The sequence below is a fragment of the Lemur catta genome, chromosome 14 (genome assembly GCF_020740605.2).
Source record: "Lemur catta isolate mLemCat1 chromosome 14, mLemCat1.pri, whole genome shotgun sequence".
In the NCBI taxonomy this organism is placed as follows: Eukaryota; Metazoa; Chordata; class Mammalia; order Primates; family Lemuridae; genus Lemur; species Lemur catta.
The window spans coordinates 51,562,263-51,583,459 of record NC_059141.1 but is presented as its reverse complement, the minus strand read 5'-3'; the positions used below and the strand labels follow the sequence as shown (position 1 = coordinate 51,583,459).

The 21,197-nt window shown below is 59.0% G+C and overlaps 1 protein-coding gene across 1 annotated transcript in view; it reads left to right on the top strand.

Moving 5' to 3' along the window:
• The window catches only part of ZMIZ1 (zinc finger MIZ-type containing 1), a 227,397-nt gene that overhangs the window by 112,751 nt on the left and 93,449 nt on the right, over window positions 1–21,197 (top strand). Inside the window, 3 exon segments of the mRNA XM_045569353.1 lie at window positions 7,679–7,787; window positions 13,764–13,877; window positions 20,392–20,497. Coding sequence (XP_045425309.1) covers window positions 7,728–7,787; window positions 13,764–13,877; window positions 20,392–20,497 — 280 coding nt within the window. The 5' untranslated portion in view covers window positions 7,679–7,727.

Here is a 21,197-nt window from a genome sequence, read left to right as displayed (position 1 = left end):
GCAGGGAGGAGATGCACCTTCCTCTGTGACCGGTGAGGGTACAGGTGCAGGAAGGTCTGCTCCCAGGACCACTGCTCACCCAGGGGCCCCACCCTGTGTGGGGACTCCAGCTGGCCCAAGGACCTGCCCCGGCTGCCCTGCTAAGAGTTAGAAGCAGCTGTGCAGGGCCAGCTTCCCGGCGCTGCCTCTTCTGTCCCTCTCCCCTCCTCGTCTCCTGCCCCTCGCCATTCTTCCTGACTTCCCTGGGGTAGAGCACAAAGTCACTCTGCTACTGTCCTTCCTTCACCACCTCTCCTGTGCTTCCAGGCTGCACGCCTGGTGCGGGATCCCAAGGACTGGGAGTGGAAGACCCCCTGCTTGGTGACCGGGCAGTTTCTGCACCCCTCTGAGCTTCCGCTCCTTCCCTTTAAGACGAGGAGGTCATCAGTCCACATCAGCGCTTTCCTAGCCTCGGTCACTTTCATCCCATCCATACTAGGTGTAAAATGTTTCTTTAGGCCCAGCCCAGTGGCTGACACCTGTAATGCAAGCACTCTGGAAGGCCGAGGCAGGAGGATCGCTTGAAGTCAAGAGTTCGAGATCAGCCTGAGCAAGAGCAAGACCCCATCTCTACCAAAAATAGAAAAAATTAGCCAGGTGTGGGGGTGCACACCTGTAGTCCCAGCTACTCAGGAGGCAGAGGCAGGAGGATCGCTTGAGCCCAGGAGTTTGAGGTGAGCTATGTTGACGCCACGGCACTCTACCCAGGGCAATAGAGTGAGACCCTGTCTCAAAAAAAAAAAAACAAAAAACAGTGAGCTATGTTGACACCACTGCACTTTACCCAGGGCGATAGAGTGAGACCCTGTCTCAAAAAAACAAAACAAAACAAAACAAAAAACCAGTTTCTTTAATCCACATAGGTCTGCCGTTCTACCTAACTTAACTTCATCCTAAATAATATTTATGAACTCACCAGTGATCGTTGTCCAGAAACTTCACTATGAAAACATAAAAGGTTTGCCTGTGGGCCACCTTGTCATCCTTGTTCCACTGGTGGCAAATGTGTCACCTTTGGGAGCCCTGGACGTGGTGACCAGCGTCTGAGTCCCAAGATGCTCTGATTAGGACCAGGTCACTGGGTTTTCAGCTCTCACCACCCTGGGTCACGTGTACACCCACAGTGGTGGTGCATCCAGCCATCTGTTCATCCATCTAATGAGCACCTGCTGGGTGCCGGGCCCTGGGCTAGGCTCTGGGATCCGTCACTGGAAGACATCCCAGCTGACAGGGGAGACGGATGCAGAGACACATCACTGATCTAGTGCCACTGAGATGCGGGTGCGTGACAGGGACGCTGAGGGGATAGGAGTGGGAGTGAGCAGCTCTGCTGGGGGAAACCAAGAAAGAGGGTGACAGTTGGGCCAGACCGTGATGGATGGGAGAGGGCCAGGCAGTCTGGGCTGATGGCCAGACCCTGACGAAGACGTGGAGGTGTGGTCTTGAGAGCACACTCCAGAGGCAGGGAGCAGCCCCATGCGGGGGACGCAGGGAGCGCTGGGAGTGAGGGGAGGTGGGGGCCAGGCCGAGGAGGACCCTGACCGGCGCTGGCACTGGCACATGCAAGTTGGCAGGTCGCTGCTGAGCCCAGGGCTCATGACGTCTGTCCTTCTCAGAGTCTGAGGCTGGTGAAGGGCTGGGCGGGTCCCTTGGACCCTTGGGCTCTCCCGCCAGGCGGAGCAGCAGCCGTGTCCCCACCAGCTCACTGGCCCTGGCAATGTTCTGGAGTGCAGCCTCTGCTCTCAGCCTGTAGGCAGAGCACTCCCACCCCTGCTGCCAGCCCCGCTTGCCCCAGGGGACCTGAGCTGCAGATGTGCATGGTGATTGAATCATTTCTGCACACCGCTGCTCACATAGCTCCCCGGGGACCCGCCACTTGCCTGTGCAAGCTGTCATGAGATGTGTGTGCTCAAGTGCATCTGTGTCGGCATTCAGTGAGTGCACGTACCTGCTCTAAGTGCGCAAAGGAGCACGTGTGTATGTGTCTGTGTGCACATGTGTGCAGTGCGAATGCCTGTCTCCCTGGGTGCGTGTGTGTGAAGTGTACCAATTAACTAGTGAAGCCTCAAAGGTGAGAAATAAAACCCTTGTGTTCGTGCAACAGACTGTTAGGTTGGCCTGCCACCCTGGGGACCTGCCTGCAGAGCACCACGTTCCCGTGGGTCAGCCAAGAGCACCCCATCCTGCATCCAGGGAGGAGCCTGCCAAGGGCCGTTTGCCTCTTCCGACCTTTCAGACCAGGAGAGACGCTGCCCGGGGACAATCCAGAGGCCCTACTTAGAACTGCCAGAGGGATTCGGGGCCAGCTCAGCCCCTGGCGCCGTCTGTGGTCTCTCCCTCTCTCGACCTTTGCCTCCCACCCTGCCATACAATGGCATGGGACAGGTGGTCCCCAGGCCCCTTCACTGTCCACGTCATAGTCCCTGAGCAGCCCTCCGTGCATAATAGCAGCTAACTTTGCTTGCACGACAGCTGTGCTAGGCACCACCAAGGGTAAACTCGGCCCCGCCTCGCCAGGTGCTGAGAAGGATAAATGGAAGCTTGGCCCTGCAAAACCTCTCCTAGAAGCTGGGAAGACCTGGCGACCCATTGTCACCATCCAAAAACTTCCCTTTGCACAGCTAAGCCCAGCCAGGCAGGAGCAAGGCAAGTGCAGGGCGGTGGAAGGGGCAGCGTCATGGCCTTGGGCTGCCGGGAAGAATGGCTCCCAGAGCCTGCGGCCTCCTCACAGGCCTGCGCTAAGACAGAGTCTGCAGTTTCAAAGGCAAGTGTTCTTCTCTTGTGGAGATGGACTTTTCCAAAGAGCCGGAGCTCCTCACAGGGAAATTCTAAGATGTGAGAGTTTGATGGGCCGCCAAAGGCTGGCTAGCCCAATCCTTCGTTTCACAGATAGGGAAACTGAGGCCCAGCTTTTTGTCCTGCTTGCACAGCTATAGGGCGGTAGGGTGGGGGCACCCATCAGTCCCCCCAACGCTGACTAGCTTTGCATCACCCGCAGGCTTGCGGCTGCTCAGACCAGGAGAGATGGTGGGGACCTGAACCAGGGTGGGGGTCCCCTGCTTGAGCCCACCCCCCCATCAGAGGCAGACGGGCAGCTGGGAGGGCTGAGGCCATGGGTGCACCCAGGGCCAGGCCGCCAGTGATCTGTTGGGAGGGAGCCTCGGCCTCACTGGCCGCTGGGGCTGCAGCCACGGAGGATTTGTAGCGACTTGTAAAGGCTTAAAGGAGTCCAGGTGCCCGGAGGCAGAGGCAGCGACCGAGCCCGGGCAGCGCTCCCATGGCAAAGGGCGACCTCTGCCGGCCGCTTGATGCCCTCCACTTCCCAGCCCGGCCAGCATGCAGGGAGCCAGAGCTGCTGGGATGGCCTTGGAAGCTAGTGAGTGAGTTTGGGCAAGTTGGATGAACAAGGAAGACAGCTCTTTGGGCCCGGGCACTGCACGAGGTGGGGAATGCCAGGAGACTCTGCCTACCAGTCCGGAGAAGTGGAAAGGACAACACATTAACAGTTAGAGAGGCAGAGGATTTGAATCTCAGTCCAGCAGCTTTCTGGCTGTGTGACCACGGGCAAGTTGCTTCACCTCTCTGAGCCTTTTAAGGATTAAGAAAATTAGCACTGCAAAGGTCCTGGTGTGATACCCAGACTAGCAGGTACAAAACAAATGGACGATCCCAGCCTGCCCCCTCCACAAGCTGCCTCTCTCGTGCCTCCCTGAGCCCCTCCTCTCTTCATGCCTGGGAGGGACCCTTAGCCTTCAAGGCCTTTGAATCTCTTACTGTGGAGACTGGAGCCTCCCGTCCCTTCCCTTCCTGGTGTTAATAACCCCAACTTCCTACCACTGATCTCAGAAGTTTAAAAGCATCACCTCACCTATAGGTGCCTCCTTATCAGCCAGCCATTTGTTCTTTTATAGATTAAGAAACACGGGACACACAGCTGTCCCTGTGATCTGTGGTATCTCTCCTGCCAGCCGCCCGCCCATCCTGGGACCTACAGGTGTCCCAAGCCCAGCCTGGCACTCCTTGGTTCCTGTAAGGTGGAGCCGGGGCCGGGGAGAAAAGCCCAGGTCGCTGGCTGGGGGGACCTGGGCTCCTGGTGCTGCCCGGGACCTGCCTGGGTGGGATCCGGAAAGTCTGTGGGTCCTCCAAGGCCCACGGGGTCTCTGACCCTGGGCACAGCGCCACAGCCATGCTGGGGAAAGTTCCTCCTTAGAGGCAGAGCCTTACGAGACCACCTGATCCCCCTTCTGCGCTATTCTGTTCTACAAGGGAGGAAACCAAGGCCGAGAAACCCGAGAAGACTGCCCCAAGCCCCTCCTGGAGGGAGGAAGAGGAGGGAGGGACGGGAGAACACCCTGAACCTCCACAGTGCCCGGGATCCTCCACTGGTCCTGGCAGCACTTAGGCTTGTCAAGAGCGCCCCCTGCTGGCTGCACGGGCCACCACGGGCCCTTTGTCCTGGTCTGCTGCGGCCTGTGGACAGCGGGTGGAGGCTGGCGGGCCTGGAGTTTCTCTGTACTTCCCTTCAGTCTCCTCCAGACGGGAGCTGACCCGCCCCTGGCCTCTGTGCGATGGGTCCCTCGGGCTGGCTGTGGACACTGCACTCTGTACTGGAACCCTGGCAGCCCCCTGGCATATGTGGTACCTGGGAGACCAACAGGGTCCTTCAGCTCAGATGGGGCCAGTTCCACCGGGAACTGAGGTGTCCTCACCGAAGGTGGTGCTGGCTTGCTCCTGCTCTGGGCCCCCCTGTGTCCCTGCTACCCAACCCCCCACCCCCCACATTTGTCCCTGGCCCCAGGAGCCTGTGTCATGTGAGTGCTGGCTGCAGCTCTGTGCAGATAAACTCGAGAGGAGAGATGTAGCCCCTGCCTGGGGGACGTACAGGGGTAGGAAAGGGAGTTACAGCCTCACCACTTCCTCCCCCCAAAACACACTCACACACGCACACACATATACACACCTGCACCCCTAGCTCCTCCCCAGCTGTTCAAGAGCGGGGGGGCATGATCAGAAAGTCAGCATTCTGCAGCTGGCTCCTGCCCAGCCAACTACAGCCTCCAAGCCTCAGTTTCCTCATCTATAAAGTGGGTATATAATAGCATTTTCTCTCTGCGCTGTGCCTGGACCAGCAATGACTCATAAGAGGAGCGCAACAGATAATCACCTATAGGTGACCTGGAGTCAATACAGGCTTGGGCGGAGAGTTCCCTGAACACAGGAAAATTACTCGATTCTAACCTCCGCACGCCCCATCGATCTAGCTTGGGACCCAGCACAGCATGGTTATTAAGGAGCATTTTCTGGGTGAGTGGAAGCATTCGTGGATGAGCAAGTGGAGACTAAAGTTGTCTGAATGGAGGGGTGGACGGATGGACAGGCAGGCGTTTAGATGGACACACAATGGGTGGGAAGTTGGACGTCAGGGTGTGTGATGGCTGGCAGGGTGGGGGTGGAAGCAATGAGTGTGGGCACAGCCTCTCTTTTACCTTCTTGCTGGAGAGCTGCAGCAAGCACTTATCACGAGTACAAATGTCCAAATGACCCAGCAACTCCGCTCTGAGAGTGTGCTCTCTGGAATAATTCACACATGTGTGATGTGCCAATATAAAAGGTTATTCCTGCAACACTGTTTGCAATGGTAAAAATTTGGTAACAGCTTCAGGCTCCATCATTTCAGGCTGGAGTGTGAATCCCTGAGTGGAGGGGCCCTGTCTGGGGCCTCAGGCCTTAGAACAGCCCCTGGCAGCGGGTAAATAGTCAGATGTTAGTTGGATAAATGCTTCATCCATACCTTGGAACACTGTGCAGCCGTTACAAAATGAAAAAGGCTTTATATGTCTCGATATGGAATAAACTTTGAGATATACTATTAAGAGGGAAAAAAAGCAAGGTCCAGATAATGTGTGTAGAATGCCATCATTTTATGTTTTTTAAAAAAGAAAAAGTAGCAGGCGATGGTACACGTAGATATTTGCTTCTAGAATATGAGGCTGTCTGGAAGGGGAAGTGATGTCACTGGTTCTCCCAGGAAGGGCACCTGGGGTGCGGGGACAGGGCCAGGACTCAGCACTGGGTACCCTCGTGGACTTCCTGATTTTCAAACTATTCAAATGAATTACCCTTTCAAACACACATGGCATGATAAGAATTGCTTTAAAGGATGTGTAGTAAGAGCTCCTTGGAGGAGGAGGAGGCTGGGGCCAGGCAGTGGCGTTGGTTCCCTCAGTGAGGGTGCTCGTGCTGCAGACAGAGAGTCAGGACACAGAAAGCAGACAGGCACGGCCCAAAATTCCGTTAGCCGAGGGGGCTCGGCAGATCTGGGGACCTCAGTTTCCTCCTCTGTAAAATGGAGGTGATCCTAGCCTGACGGCGCGAAAGGCAAGGAGAGAATGCAGGTGCCCAGCACATGAAAAGTCCTGGGCAAATGGGACCTTTGCTGACATGACCGGGGATGAGGGGTCTTTGGGGGACAGCGTGGCAGGATAGCAGAGAAGGCCGGGGCCATGGGCCTCCTGTCCAGCACCCTGGGTCCGACCCCTGTGTGGGCAGCCTGAACTGCCCCCTGGGTGTGGGAGGGCAAACCGAGCTGGCAGTGGGCAGACTCCTGCTTTGGCCCAAGGGCATGGACGCCCGAGCCGGGGGTGGACTAGAGCTGTGCAGTGTGTCCCCTCTCTGTCTCTCTATCTCTGTCTCTGCTGTCTCTGGAGGGGCCTGGGGGCTGTCAGTGCTTTCTGCAGCTGAAGGAGCCTCCTTCACTTAGCTCTACCGTCTGAAGGGAAGCCCCCCTCATATTAATGTTCCCGAGCCCCCCACTGCACCCCAGTTCAGGAAGGGTGAGCCTCGTGCCCAGGACCTCAGGCCCCCGACTGCTCGGCCTGTGCAGCAGAAGTAGCCGTGGGCCGGCAGTCAGGAGCCCGGTGCCTGCTGCGGCCTCTGGTGCTGGCTCGCTGTGTCAGGTGACTCCCTCCTCTCCCTGGGCCTTAAGTTTCTGGAATATGGGTGTGGTGCCTCCTACTGTCCTTTTCCGGGAGGCAGGGGTGGGGGGGGGGTGGTGACAAAGTGGGAAAATGGAGCTGTGAATGATGTGTAAAGGGTGAAGAACTCTAAAGCCTGAGGGATTTGGGGAGGGCGGGTGGCACCCGTGACAGATCTGTGCTCAGACCACACCTGCAGTTCAGGTCGTCACGCAGGAAGGTCCTCACATGCACGTGCACACGCACACACACGCATGCACGCGCGCGCGCACACACACACACACACACACACACACACACACACACACACACACACAGCCTCACCGCGTGGGCCAAGCCCTGAACCAGGAATCCAGGCATGGGGACGCCGTATCCCTCCCCAGCCGCCCACCTAACACACGTGTGCACATACGGAAATGCATGCACCCACGTGTGTAGTTCCGTGTCTCCTGGCGGGCGTGCCGGCCCAGTGCTCACACCCAGGAGCACCTCCTGCCCTCAGCCCTGTGGGGTGACCTCCAGCTGTGACCCCCGTGGCCCTGCAGGGCCCAGCAAAGAGCCCTGGAACCTGCTGGTGTTGAGAGCGGAGGGTGGCTGGGGGCCCAGTGTGAGGCTGGCAGGCCTGGCACGATCTCGGTGACACCCTCTGCCCTCTCTCTTCACAGGCTGGACACCGTTCATGGCTCTCGGGTAGAACCCAGCGAAACGGCCAGAATGAATTCTATGGACAGGCACATCCAGCAGACCAACGACCGCCTGCAGTGCATCAAGCAGGTGGGTGTGTGGGGGCTGCAGGCCTCTGGCGGGCGCTGGGGGCATGGTGGGCATGGGCCAGCGCCCGGGGCTCCCTGACCACTCGCCTGGGGAGACCGTCGTTGGCACGCTGGCACCGACCAGCCTGACGCTGGAGTCGCACACCTGAGTTTCAACGCCAGCGCTGCCCTGTCCCTTCCTCCTCTCCCTTCCCAGCTGTGCGACCCTGGGTGGGCGTCGTGCCCTCACGGTGCTCTGTGTTGGTGTGTTCTGGGCTGTTCTGAGGACGCCGTAAGTGCCCAACACTGCGATCTGCCTCCACATCCTTCCCAGACCTGTGCCTTCTGCCCCTTTGTTCCAGTTGTTCTCTACAAAAAGCCACAACAGAAGAAAAGGTTCTGGTTAACTGGATCATTTTATTTGATGTTTTTAGAGACAGGGTCTTGCTCTGTCACCCAAGCTGGAGTGCAGTGGCACAATCGTCACAATCGTCACGTAGCTCACTGCAGCCTCAGACTCCTGGGCTTAAGTGATCCTCCTGCCTCAGCCTCCTGAGTAGCTGGTACTACAGGGGTGCCACCAAGCCCAGCTAAGAAATTAGATCGTTTTACAGGAAAGGAAACTGAGCCACAGAAAGAAGAACGCAGTAGCCTGAAGTCACACAGCCCAGAACATGGCCCTACTGGTGCTGGGAGGACCTCACCCCAGAGGGTGGTGAATTCCCCACCCTGCCGATGCTCATGCCAAGCCCAAGGGGCAGTTCGCCCAGGAGTACCTACCTCTGGGCTCAGCCTCCCGCAGCCCAGCGAGGCTGCTGCTTTGCAGATGGAAAGGTGTCACCTCACTGCAGGAGGCAGCAGGTGTAGAAGGAGGGGTATGGGCTTTTGTCCAGACAGACCCAGACCCGAGTCCTCATTCCTCTCTGTCCCCACTGTGGGATCTCAGGCTGGTCCTTCATTCTCTGAGTCTCAGTCTCCTCCTCTGTCAGGTGGGGCCTCCCTCATAGGCTGCTGTGACCCCCGTAGCCCAGCCCTGGCACGTGGTGGGTGATCAGCTGAAGGCGGTGGTGGCTGTTGTCCTCTGTATCTCAGCGAGGGGGAGGGGAGTGCTGGGTGGGGGCCCCTGGCTCAGGCAGGCTTAGCAGAAAGCTCTGGCGACCAGCATGGGCCGCAGCCCCAGGACCCCGGCCAGGCAGAGCTCTCGGCTCCCACCCCAAGCCAGCCTCCCATTCCTGGGGGCCAGGACCCCACAGAGCCTGGCCGAGGTGCCCACCCAGTGGAGCTGTGGCTATTCGCCGGGAATGAAGGAGGGATGTGTGTCCTCTCATTAGCATCAAAGAGAGCAATCTGGAAGCCGGCGCAGGGTCTGAGGAGAGGAAATTGAAGAAGACTTGTTACAGATTGAACCCAGCTCGAACTGCTCTCCCAAGCGCCAATTACGCGCCTCTGCTCACGGTTGCAGAATAGAAACCAGACAAGCGCCTCCCTCGTCCCCCGCCTTCCCTCCTCCTCCTGGGGCTCTGCAGGGCTCTCCCAGCTCTGCCTCTGACCCACTTTCTCCTGCCCATGGCTCAGCTGGCACTGACCCCAGCCCCCAGCGGTGCCGTCATGGCCCCTGTCCATGAGCCCTCATGCGCCAGGCATGCCGCTCCTCCTGAGACCTGCTCCCAGCACCCAGCTCTGTGTCACCAGGAGCCAGGGTGTACTTGAGTCCCTTGGCCCTCCCTGGGTCCAGCGTGGGCAGAGGCCCACCCAGGAGTAGCCCCACTCCCCGCGGCATGGCCCACACAGCTCAGATTTCCAAGTCAGGGAACCTTTGTCCCCGTTCCACCGCTTACAAGCTATGCAACCTTGATTAAAATGCCGCTTCATCTTGCTTCATCTGTAAAATGGGCATCATGATTAATGCACGATCAGTCAGCCAGGGCCAGAGTCCCAGCTGCCCTCCCCTGCATGCGAGTGTGCCACACGTGCACAGGGGGCTCTGAGTCTGGGCCAGTGGCACGTGTGTGAGTGTGAGCGGGCGGTCCGGATGTCCCCTGGGCTGTCCGAAGTTCCCTGCGTCCTCCACGCCCCTCCTCCTGCACCTCCAGTGGGAGGCAGCTCAGCGCTGACATCCGTCTGCTCCACGGCTGCCTGAGGACTGTTGATTCTCAGGCATCCCATAACCTAATCAGAAGAGAAAGGCGAGCATGTCTGCACGCGCGGAGGATGACAGATGTGTCGACTGCGCAGACCCCGGGCTGGGAGGGGCCGTGGCTCCCATCAGCAGCCTCCCCCCGCGGCACAGCCTCCCCCCACCGCCCCCCGCCCTGCTCTAGCCATTGCTGGGCTCCACCCCAGCACCCTGCTGCCCTCCTCCCACGCAGGCCTCTAGCTCAGCTGCCTTTGCCCCCTCTCAGCCTCGTGCTCCTGGGGAAACCAGTGCTCCCTCTCTACGACGAGCCCTGCCAGAGGTTGTAGGCACATCTGGCTCCGCCAGCCCAGCTAATCAGCTCATTCTTGCTCAGCAGCCACCCTGAACCCCGGGGGCCCTCCTGAGCATCGGCACACCCCCATCCCTGAGCTCAAGGGCGTCCTGGGCACCCAGCTACCTCACCCACCCTGCTCTTTCTCCCTGGAGCTACAGGCCCTGTGGGCGTGTATCAGGTCCCCACCAGGCTGAAATCCTTGGGGGTCGGAGGATGTGCCACATTCATCTCTAAGACGGCAGAGTCTAGCATGGGGCCCAGCCTGGGGGGGGGGGTCCAAGTGTTTTGGGTGGGTGCCAGGGAGAGGTAGACTGATAGATGGATACATAAGGAAACGGACAGAGGAGGGTTGGATGGATGGACATACGGATGGATAGTGAGATGGGCGAGTGGGTGGGTTTGCATAGATGATGAATGGATAAATGGATGAATGAACGGATAGGTGGATGGCTGGATAGATTAACTTCTGGATGAATGGGCAGATAGGTCGATGAATGAATAGATAGGTAGATGGGTGAGTGATGGATAAAGCAGTGAATGGATGAATGGGTAGGTGGGCAAGGGGACAGATGGGTGGATGAGTTGATTCAATTTGGATGGATGGATAGATAGATGCATGGATGAATGGATGGATCATTTGATTTGCAGATGGACTGGTGGGTTGATGGACAGAGGGGTTGATAAGAAGATGAATCCATCACTTCAAGGGGAGCCAGTCCCTGGTCTGGGCACTGGCATGCCCTGCTCCTGCCTCAGCAGACTCTGTGGCCATTGGACGTGCCCCAGCTCTTCTGAGGAATTGTGGAGATGGGCAGGCCTTCTGGTGGGGGACAGGACGTTAGTGTCTAGTAACAGCCACAGCCAGGAAAGCCTCTGCCTGTGATTCAAAGGTGTGTTCCCATCCCCAGACCATCCCAGGCTGGCCAAGCTCACCCCTGCCCAGCCCTGGCCCTCCACGTGCCACTGGGGACGCATTTTGCAGTGGCCAGGTTGCTGGCCTCACAGATGGACCATCCTCTGGACAGCTCACCATTTCCTGGGGGGCTCCAGCCTTGTGCCCATCTTTAGGGTTCCGGGAGTGAACAGGAGGCAGTTTCTACCCTCAAGAGGCTCCTAAGAGAAGCAAGGACTGTGGAGAGGCCCCAGCATGAACAGCAGTAGTAGCCGCTACTGGGCATCTCCCCCATGCTGGGCTCCTCACGTATACTGTTTCTAGACTTTGCAGCAGCCCTGCGTGCTGTTTCCACCCCACTTCTTAGATGGAGGATCTGTAGTTCAGTGACATCCCCCGGGCTGCGTGGCTCAGTGGCTGAGACGGGGTTTGGCCCAGGTCTGTCCTACGTGTTTCACCAGATCGCTCCGTCTCGCTGTGCGCTTCAGCCTCCTCATGGTTGAAACCGGCAACAAGGGCACAGCGAGGGGAGGCGCCTTGCCCGAGGCCACAGAGCTGCTGCACAGTGGCCAGCAAAGGGGATGCTTTCCCCCGAGAGGCACCCACAGCCGAAGGCCACACGAGCTGTCTGGGTGAGGGCAGAGGATCTCAGAGGTGGTGAGATCTGCAAGGCTGGGCACACAGTCCCCCAAACAAGACTCAGAGGCCACCCTTGGACCCAGAGCCCCAGAGGGGGTGCTGTGGCCAACCGCGGGCAGGGAGCAGCATACGGAGGCTGCTGATCCCACTAATTGGGTGTGACATCACGTAAGTAGATGGAACAACTTGGTTAGCAGGGGAGGCAGCTGGGCAGGAGTGAGCTGATTGGCACGGCTTTCCATGTGGAGCCCAGACTCCGCCATGGCCTCTGAGGGGCGTGTTCCAGACAGAGGGCACGCGAGGCGGAGGTGAGACCCGCTGCTGCCCCCTCCAAGGGCACGCTTCTGTACGTGGCGGTTCCGCCTGTCTTGCGCGAGTCACGTGCAGGGAGTGTCACCCTCGCGGGAAGAGCCAGGGCCGAGAGCTGCCGCGAGCAGCTGTGCTTCCAGGGCAGCCTTGGGAGACGGAGTCGGGCCGAGGGCAGCCCCACGTGGGACCAGCCCACACGCCAGGTGCTTTGCCAGGGTCTTCATCGTGTTGAGAGCTCCCCATGCCCTGTGTCGGCCGCTCGCTGCTCCTTGCTCGCCCTCCTCCTCCTTTCATCTCTTCTCTCCCTTTACTTCCACGGAAGGAGGATGCTCTAATTCATTTCACCTTCTTCCGTCCGTTTTCTGAAGCTTGCCTTGCATGAACCAGCAACAGCCATGGAAACCTAAGCCAAAGAAACCGAAGTTCCCACCGCCGCGCCACTTTACAGATGGGCCACTGAGGCTCAGGGGTGAGGGAACCACGCTAGGTCAGTGGCTTGCAGGGGTGACGGCAGAGTGGGACTCCAGGGCGCCTGCCCCATAGGGGCTCCCGCAGCACGCTCTGCCCCCCTCCCAGTTCTGGGGCCTGCGGCTCCTGAGCCCCTCCCTGCCCGGGCCCCAGGGCTGGCTTGCGCCGCAGGGACCACCCGTCCTGGGCAGCGGCTGTTCTGCTGTCTCTCCCAGCACCAAGGCAAGAGGGACCTCGGGAGGTGCCACCATCTCTGCAGCTGTGCAGCTGGCTCTCGTGCCAGCCCAAGGGTCCCCCTGGAGGACACAGCCAGCCACACTCGCTGTTTGGCCAAAGTCCTACCCCAGAATCCCAGCTTTGCCCCTGACCTTCCCCATGCCTCTGACCAAGTCATTTATCTCCTGGACTCAGTGCCAGACTCAGAGGGCTTGGGACGACAGCTGAGTCTTGAAGAGTAAGTGCCAATTAATGAAAGGTGGCTATGGGAGCCACCCCACCTCACCCCACCAGCCCTGTGGCCTGGCACCCTGGCACCAGGATTCAGTCTCGCTTGACTCAGACCCTAGCTCAAGTCCAGACCCTTCCCAACCCTGTCAGCAGCCCCCACCTGAGCCAGACAAGGCCCAGATTTGGGACCTTGGGACACTAAGCTGCACACACCAGACCCCAGTGTGACGACTGTCCGGGCACCGTGGGCTTCGGTCCCTCCTCCCAGCTGGGTGTGGCCTCCCCCCTCTTCCCGCCCTGTTTGGCTAACGCAGAGCTTGTTCTAAAGCCAGGGCTGGTGGGAATCTAGCCCTGGACTTTGCTAGTGGGGGTTAATCAGGAAGGCACCTCCATGGCCGGCCTGCCCCGAATCAGGGAGAGCCAGCCTCCAAGTACGGGGGCCAGATGTCACCCTCCAGAACCCTGCGGGGTCCACCTCCCCGCACCACCAGCATCCGGAAGTCACTTTACTATCTGATGTCATCGGCCTTCTCTAGACCTTGGTTTTTCCATCTTTGCAATGGGACCGCTAATCTCCCTCCTGCAGGGATGTGGGAAGGGCAGGTGGAGGGGAGGGAGGGTGAGGAAGCTCACTGATCCTGGCCTGCCACTTTGCCCCTGTCGAGGACTCTCCTCCCTGGCGAGGCTGGGGTCTTCCCTGCCTTGGCCCCCACACACTGCCTGTGCCAGCCTCATCCCTGGAGCCTCACCTGCCTTCTTTCCTCTCCCACAGCACTTACAGAACCCTGCCAACTTCCACAATGCCGCCACGGAGCTGCTGGACTGGTGCGGAGACCCGAGAGCCTTCCAGCGGCCCTTCGAGCAGAGCCTGATGGGCTGTCTGACGGTGAGTCCGCACCCTGCGCCTGCACTCGCGCCCACGAGGACGGCTGGGGGCCAGTGTGCCTGTCCAGGCGCCGGGGGCCACGAGACCTCAGAGGGCTGAGAGCTGATGAGGAGACCCAGTCCCCATGGACTATGGGTTCCCGACCCTTGATCAGAATGACACGGGGCTTGCTTTGGGGGTCAATGCTCCATCATAAGCAAAGCAGAGAGACTCTTAAAGGGTTTCAGCCATTTATGCAGTCATTCATTCCTTTAGCAAACACTGTGGAGGCCTTTTTCTAGTTATCCCCCTATCCACTCACGGACACATTCGCTGAGCCCCCGCCACACCCAGCCAGCCGGCCAAATAAACACGGAGTGATCCCGCGTCCGTCACGTGATCCCCTCTGTTAAGTCCAGGGCCACCAAAGATGGATGAGACTTTACCAAGCCTGGTCTCCTCTTCAGTGGGGGGAGGCAGACATGTAAGCGATGACCAAGAAAATAGCGTGCAAGGTGAACAGAGAAGGGAAGCCTTAATTGCCTGGGAGGTGGGGCGTGTCACGGAAAACTGAGAAAAGGAGCCACTACACATACGCAGGAGTCTGCCAAGCAGCTGAGGATAGCAAGAGCGTTCCAGGCACATGGAACAGCACGTGCAAAAGCCCAGACGTCCAGCAGAACCCAAAGAACTGGGTGAGGATCTAGGATATAAGCTGGGCACAGGCCAGGCCCGGGGCTTGTGGCAGGCTTGCCAGCCAGCAGAGCCACATGCTCGCAGCTTGTGAATGTCCCCAGCTATGTGGCCTGTATCCATAAAGTGTGAGGGCACTTCGGTGGCCAGGGAGGGCAGCTGCTCAGAAGGCCCTGAGTCAGCTCTGAAGGGAACGTGGGTAAACAGATCGCTGGAGAGCCCGCCTGCCCCCACGCTGGGAGAGGAGGACCAAGAACGTCGCCTGGCCAGGCAGGAACAGTGGGCACAGTCCAGGGGTACCATGTTGCCTGAAAAGCTCCAGACAGCAGGGGGACAAAAGGCCCAGCATGGCCCTGGGCTGGAGCAGAAGAAATGGTGGTAACACAGCCGTCATTGCAAAGCCCCTGTTCTGTGCCTGACACTGAGCCGGCTCACGGTGTGTGCCGTCTCCCCGAACCACCCGAGGAGGCTGGTCCTGCCACCTCCCCCACTCTACGGAGGATGACACAGACTTGCTGTAACTGACATCCCAAGGTCCCACAGCCTTCCAGTCGAGGCCTGGCTGCCTCTAGAGAGGATGCCCTTGGCCATGAGGGATGCTGGACAGGGATGCAGCAAAGACCCTTCCGGGGCTCCTCTGTTTGTCAGAAGCTGACACCATCTGGCTCCCTCAGGGCCACCAGGCCAAATCAGGCAGCCACCTGCATTGTCCAGTCTTCCTCATCCTTCCGCCTGGGCTCCCCTCTCCCTCCTCCAGCCCCCTTAATCCTCTTTGTGGGATCCTGGTTCCAGGCTAAGCCCTGTGGGCAGGGACAGATGTTGCCAGAGGCGCCCTCACTCTCACCCCAGCTGCTGGCAGCTGCAGGGAAGGAGGAGGCAGGGACCGTGCACACTGTGTGGCCAGGCAGGCTGCCATGATCCCCAGCACACTGCCCCGAGCTTGACCCTGCCTAAGACATGGGACTCGAGACTGCATTGGACAATGGCCCTGGCCGGTAACTGGCCCTGCCGCGGCCCTGTTGTCCGTGCATTCATTCAGCAAACACTCACTGGGTGCCTGCTGCGTGCCAGGCCCCGGACTACACCAAGGGGTCGCTCTCAAGGAGCAAATTAGGACACACAGCAGGGCCCTGGGAGAGACGGCCGGGTACAGGTCAGGAAAGTCTCATAAGCGGGTGACCCCCTCGGGAGGATGAGAGAGAAGCATGTTCCAGGCACAGGGAACCACTAGTGCAAAGGCCCTGGGGCTTTATCTGCTCAAGGAACAGAAAGAAGGCTCGAGTGGCTGCAGCCTAGGTGAGGAAGACGGTAAGCAGAGAGCGGCAAACGCAGGGCCTGCAGGCCACACAAGCAGAATTGGGACATTACTGGACATTATTTGGAGGGCAGTGGGGAGCCCCTGCAGGGTCGTAAGCAGGAGAGTGGTGGGATTGGGTTGTGTGAGGACAAGAGCTCTGAAGGGGAGCCCAGAGAGGACCCCTGGGATCTGACTGGACAGGGTCTCCAGGTGGCTCTCCAGGTGGGGAAACTGTGCACAGAGGCACAGCACTAGCTCTCCGGGGCCTAGTTAGGGCCACATGCTTGGTGGAATGGCCAGGTTTTACCGCCTACCTCTCTAGCCCGCTGCTTAGTTAGAAAGGGACCCTTGACCCACCAGCTGCAGCTACAGAGACCTGAGTCCACCTGTCCCTTAGAGATCAGTCGAGCCAGTGGCAGGAAGGGGCTGGCAGGGGTGGTCACAGAAGACAACCTCAGTGCCCAGAGTATTTTCCCAAGCACTGTTTCCTTGGATCCTTATGAAGACCCTTCACAGTGGGCAGGGTCTCACTCTGTCACCCAGGCTGGAGTATAGTGGTGCCATCATAGCTCACAGCAACCTCAAACTCTTGGGCTCAAGTGATCCTCCTGCTTCAGCCTCCCAAGTAGCTGAGACTACAGGCATGTGCCACCACAACTGGCTAATTTTTTAATTTTTCTGTAGAGGTGGGGTCTCACTATATTGCCCAGTTTGGTCTTGAACTCCTGGCCTCAAACAATCCTCCTGCCTCAGCCTCCTAAAGTGCTGGGATTATAGGCGTGAGCCACTGGCCCGGCTGATCACCATCCCATTTTATAAACAAAGCAACCAAGGGGAACTGCTTACCCCAATTTCAGGCTGTTGTCACTGGGCCCTAGAAGCCCCCTGGGCCCTGTTGCAGTCCCCCCTTCCCTGGGCATCCTCAACCTCAGCCCTGCCCCATGGGGAGGGACAGGATGGGACAGGCCAGAGACCTTGGCTGGGAAAGCAGCTGACCTCTCCTCCCCAGTGCACACCCACACATGGGCACACACACGTGCACACACACACGTGCACCCCTCCCCGTCCAGGTGGCAGCCTGAGTGCTCCAGGTTGCTGCAATCCCCTAGGTGACCTCTGGGAACAAATTCCAAATTCCTCGGATCCAGCTTACTTTGAGGATATAAATTAAAAACCACTTAGCCTCAGGCAGCAAATGGACACATTTTTGCCATACCATCTTCTAAGTAGCTCAGGCACAATTAAAGTGACAGACTCTGGACCCAGGGCGGGCCTTGCCCCACCTCCCCGTCACACCCTGGGACTTCAGAGTGTAGCACAGGAGCCCCACAGCCCTGCCCAAGGCCTGGTGGCAGCCCTGGGCCACCACCTCCTCTCTAGAACTGGGTGCTTCCTGACAGCGCCAGCAGGAGGGCCGAGCCTCTCGGGTGCCCCCTAGACTTGCGTGTTCTTCCTGCCCTGAGGCGGAAGGCTCTGTGATGTGCTCCAGTGGCCGGTGCACGGTGGGGGTCAGCAGGTGCACGGTGGGGGTCGGCAGGTGCACGGTGGGGGTCAGCAGGTGCACGGTGGGGGTCGGCAGGTGCAGGTCGGCAGCCCTCACCCTCCTCTCTTCAAGGAGGAGTCCCCCAGCCTCAGAGGATGTCAGAGTCAGAAAGGCCTGTCGGGTCCCACCCCTGCCGGAACAGATAAAGGTCATTTGCCACATGACCTCAAGCAAGGCCCCCATCTTGTCCTGTCTCTGGACTTCAGTTTCCCTCTCTGCGGCACGAGGCCTGGGCTCCCTGACCCATGAGGTCCCCCTGGCTCCCGGGGTCTGAGCCGAGGCAGCAGGGCCTGGGCAGCCAGCAGAGGGCAGCAGCGCCATGGCCGCTCACCTTTCTCCGGGAGGGGTCTTTACACCCCACAAGACCTTCTGGAACAGCGCCATGCACATTGGGGTGGGAGCAGGCTCTCTGAAAAACAAGCTGCTCAACTGAGCCCACTCCCTCCACCTCTGCCAGTCAAACGCCATCTCACAGGGCTTCCCCGGGGGTCCTCAGGCTGGGTCAGAGGAAGCCAATGGGGTAGCAGTACATGAGGCACAGTAGGGTCATGGGGTTCAGCTTAGCTCACTCTGCCACACCTGTGCTGTGTGACCTTGAGCAAGGTCCTGCCCTCTCTGGGCCCCGGCTTCCTCATCAGTGAAAGTAGGCTGCTGGAGCCAGTGACCCTTGTGAAATCTCAGGCTCAGGGTATGCAGTGAGAAGCAGACACTCCCTGCTCCCCACCACCACCACCCCCTCTTGGCCCCTGCAGCCTGCACACAGCACCAGGCCCTTCTTGCTCAATTTAGCTAGTATTTTTTTCAAAAACCAGAGCAACAGGACTAGCCACTGTTGGCCAAACACAGGGACTTTTGCCTTCCTGCCCTGAACCAGGGCCTGAGGGTCCTCCCTGCAGGTTGGAAGTTACGGTCTTAACCCTTTGTGGGCTGAAAAAGCTGCCCTGTCACAGAAGGAGCACAGGCTTTTCAGCCATACTGAAATCCCATCCTGGCTCTGTCACTGACGAGCTTTGAGCTGTTATTCAACCTCAGTTTTCTCACCTGTGAAGCAGAGATTATACTAATACCCACCTCGCGCTGCTGCGAGGACCTGGCACTTTGGTGCGGACGCAGCATTTACACACCCCTCCCACCAGGGACACCGCCGGGGAGCAGCGCCGGCTCCCGCAGACAGCAGCCTCCCTGCCGCACCGTCCACACGGGCCATCTGTGCCCGCTGGCACCCACCCCACTGAAGAGGGAGGGCACCAGAGTCCACATCTGAGGCCAGTGGCCTCTCCAGCCCAGAACCTTCCACCTCCCTCCAGAGAAATAGTCAACAGGCCATAAAGAGTTAGGGACCTGGGTTCTTCTACTTGGACAGTGACACTGATAGGATGCCCCTGCCCTGGGATGGCCCAGTGACTCTGGAACATGTGGAGGGACAAGTAGAGCCCATGGGAAAGAGGCCCGGGGAGAGTGGAAGATTTCTGCGCCAGGGGCTTCTGTTTGCAGCACAGAAGCTGAGCAAACATCCAACGCGACAATGTCCTTTTTCCTCCCGGCCAGGCTCAGACATTAGCCCTGCACGGGGAACTCCCGGGAGGGGGCTACGGGGAGGGCCCAGGGCCCCATTCCAAGAGTCAGTGGTAGTCTTGGGAAAGGGAATCCATTGGCTCCTCTCTGATTCAACGTGTGACACGCTCTAGGCCTCCAGTGTGTGTATGTAAATGAGCAGGTTTTGCCACCCTTTTAGCCCCAGCCCCTGTAACAAGCCCCTAAGATACGAAGCAGGTAAGGGGAGCTGTTCTGACGGATCCAGGGGCCAGGCCGAACCCCTGGCAGCCTGAGGCCCCTCCGCCTCTAGAGCAGGTGGTCCCCGAGCACTGTCTCAAAGCCCCAGCCCACCACATCTGGGAGAGCTTCCTTCCCGCCCCAGCTGCTTTCTAAACTCCATTTCCAAGGTCCTTCTTAATGAGGAAACCTCATTTTGCTGCTGTTAATGAGGAAGGCGGGTGGGAGGAGCAGATCTGGCAGTTGCGGGACACCTGGGAATGGCAGGGATGCAGTGAAGCCAGATGGGCATGGGCCTGCAGAGCCATTTGGGGGCCCCGGAGCACCCCGGGCGACACTGCCCCCTCGGGGACTGACAGTCCTCCCAGTCCCCTGTCTCTCGCCCCTTTAGCTCCTGCTTGTGAGAGTCACTAGGAGACAGGCGGGACCTTGGGGCTGTAAATGCTCCCCTGCTCTCAGGGCAGCTCCCTGTGTGGAGCTGGGCTGGCGCCGGAGACAGACCCCAGGCCGAGCGCGGGAGTCCTGCGGTTTCCAGGCTGAGGTCTGAGGGGCCGCGGGGTGCTTGGCACGGAGCCGCAGTGCGAGCGTCTGCCCCATCCAGGGAGCCTTGGCAGTCACTGGGCAGCTCTGACCCGAAGCTCCACGGGAAGCAGCGTGTTCTAAATCAGTGCTTCCTGTTAGGTGCAGATGCGGACTCAGGAGGGGCGGGGCTCAGCCTGAGAGTCTGCATTTCCGACAGGCCGCAGGCGATGCCGATGCCACTGGGACTGGCAAGGGGCAGCGAGCGCCTCACGACAGCAGGTGCAGGAGCTCACTGAGGGGTGCAGGGCGGGGCAGGAGAATTCCTCGGGGCTCAGACTTGGAAGGGAGATTGAAGAGCCACACAGGGGGAACAGAGACCCTAAAGATGGTGGAACGGCATCCCGACTTCTAGAATGTGGCTGAATTTGAGCCCTTGAAAGCAGCAGGGTCTATGGGGTTGGAGTTGGGCCAATCACCAGGCTGGAAAACCCCTGAGGACAGAGACAGGGGCCCCAGGGCCTGGCACAGAAGAGGTGTTTAAAAATGTTTGCTGAGCGACGGAACAAGGCACAGTGCAATCCCAGCTCTGCCTTAGCCTGCCCACCTCACCTGCGTCACCTGCAAAACGGGCCTATCCACCCACTCTGGGCTCGGTGGCTTTGTGAAGACAGTGACTCACCCTGCCCTTCCTCCCCTCTTGCCGGCAGGTGGTCAGTCGGGTGGCAGCCCAGCAAGGGTTCGACCTGGACCTCGGCTACAGACTGCTGGCTGTGTGTGCTGCAAACCGAGACAAGTTCACTCCAAAGTCTGCCGGTAGGTGTCGTTGGGAACTGCACGGGTGTCATTCGGAGGTGTGGAGGGGAGCCAGACCCTAAACCAGAGCTGTCCTGCCAGCTAGTGCTTCTAGGAATGGGCTCCACCAGGCTCTGGAGCCCTGTGGGGGGAGGCCCTGGGTCTCTCCCAGGGAGTGTGCTTGCCCCAGGGGGCACCTCAGGCCCGGCAAGGGTGCCGGGGCACACCACAGCCCAGCAATAGGCACTGTGCTAAAGGCAGGACATGACTGTCTCATCCTGTCACCACAGTGACCCGTTGGGCATAAGCACTGTGATCATCCCCATTTCACACATGAGGAAACTGAGGCTCAGAGACGCTGGAGAGATTTCCCAAGGTCACACAGCTGGAAAGTGGCAGAGCTGGGACTGAAGCCCAGGCCTGTACTTTAGAGTCAGCATTTTTAACCTTTTAAAAAAGTAGTAAAATCAAACACAAAATTAAAACAAAACAATGAATCAGTACATTCAGGGTTCTTAAGAGCCTGCTCTGCATATATTCTCCATTGCAGCTTTGTCATGGCACGGGGACTCCTCACCCCGTGTGAAGCGGGGGCCAGGAAGGCGCCAGGCAGCACCCCGTCTTGAGGGCTTCGAGCACATTAAAGATACGGTTTTACGTTTGTCGCCATCCTCACAGCCTTGCTTAGGCAGCAGGTGCCGTGCCAGCTTTCAGCCAGACA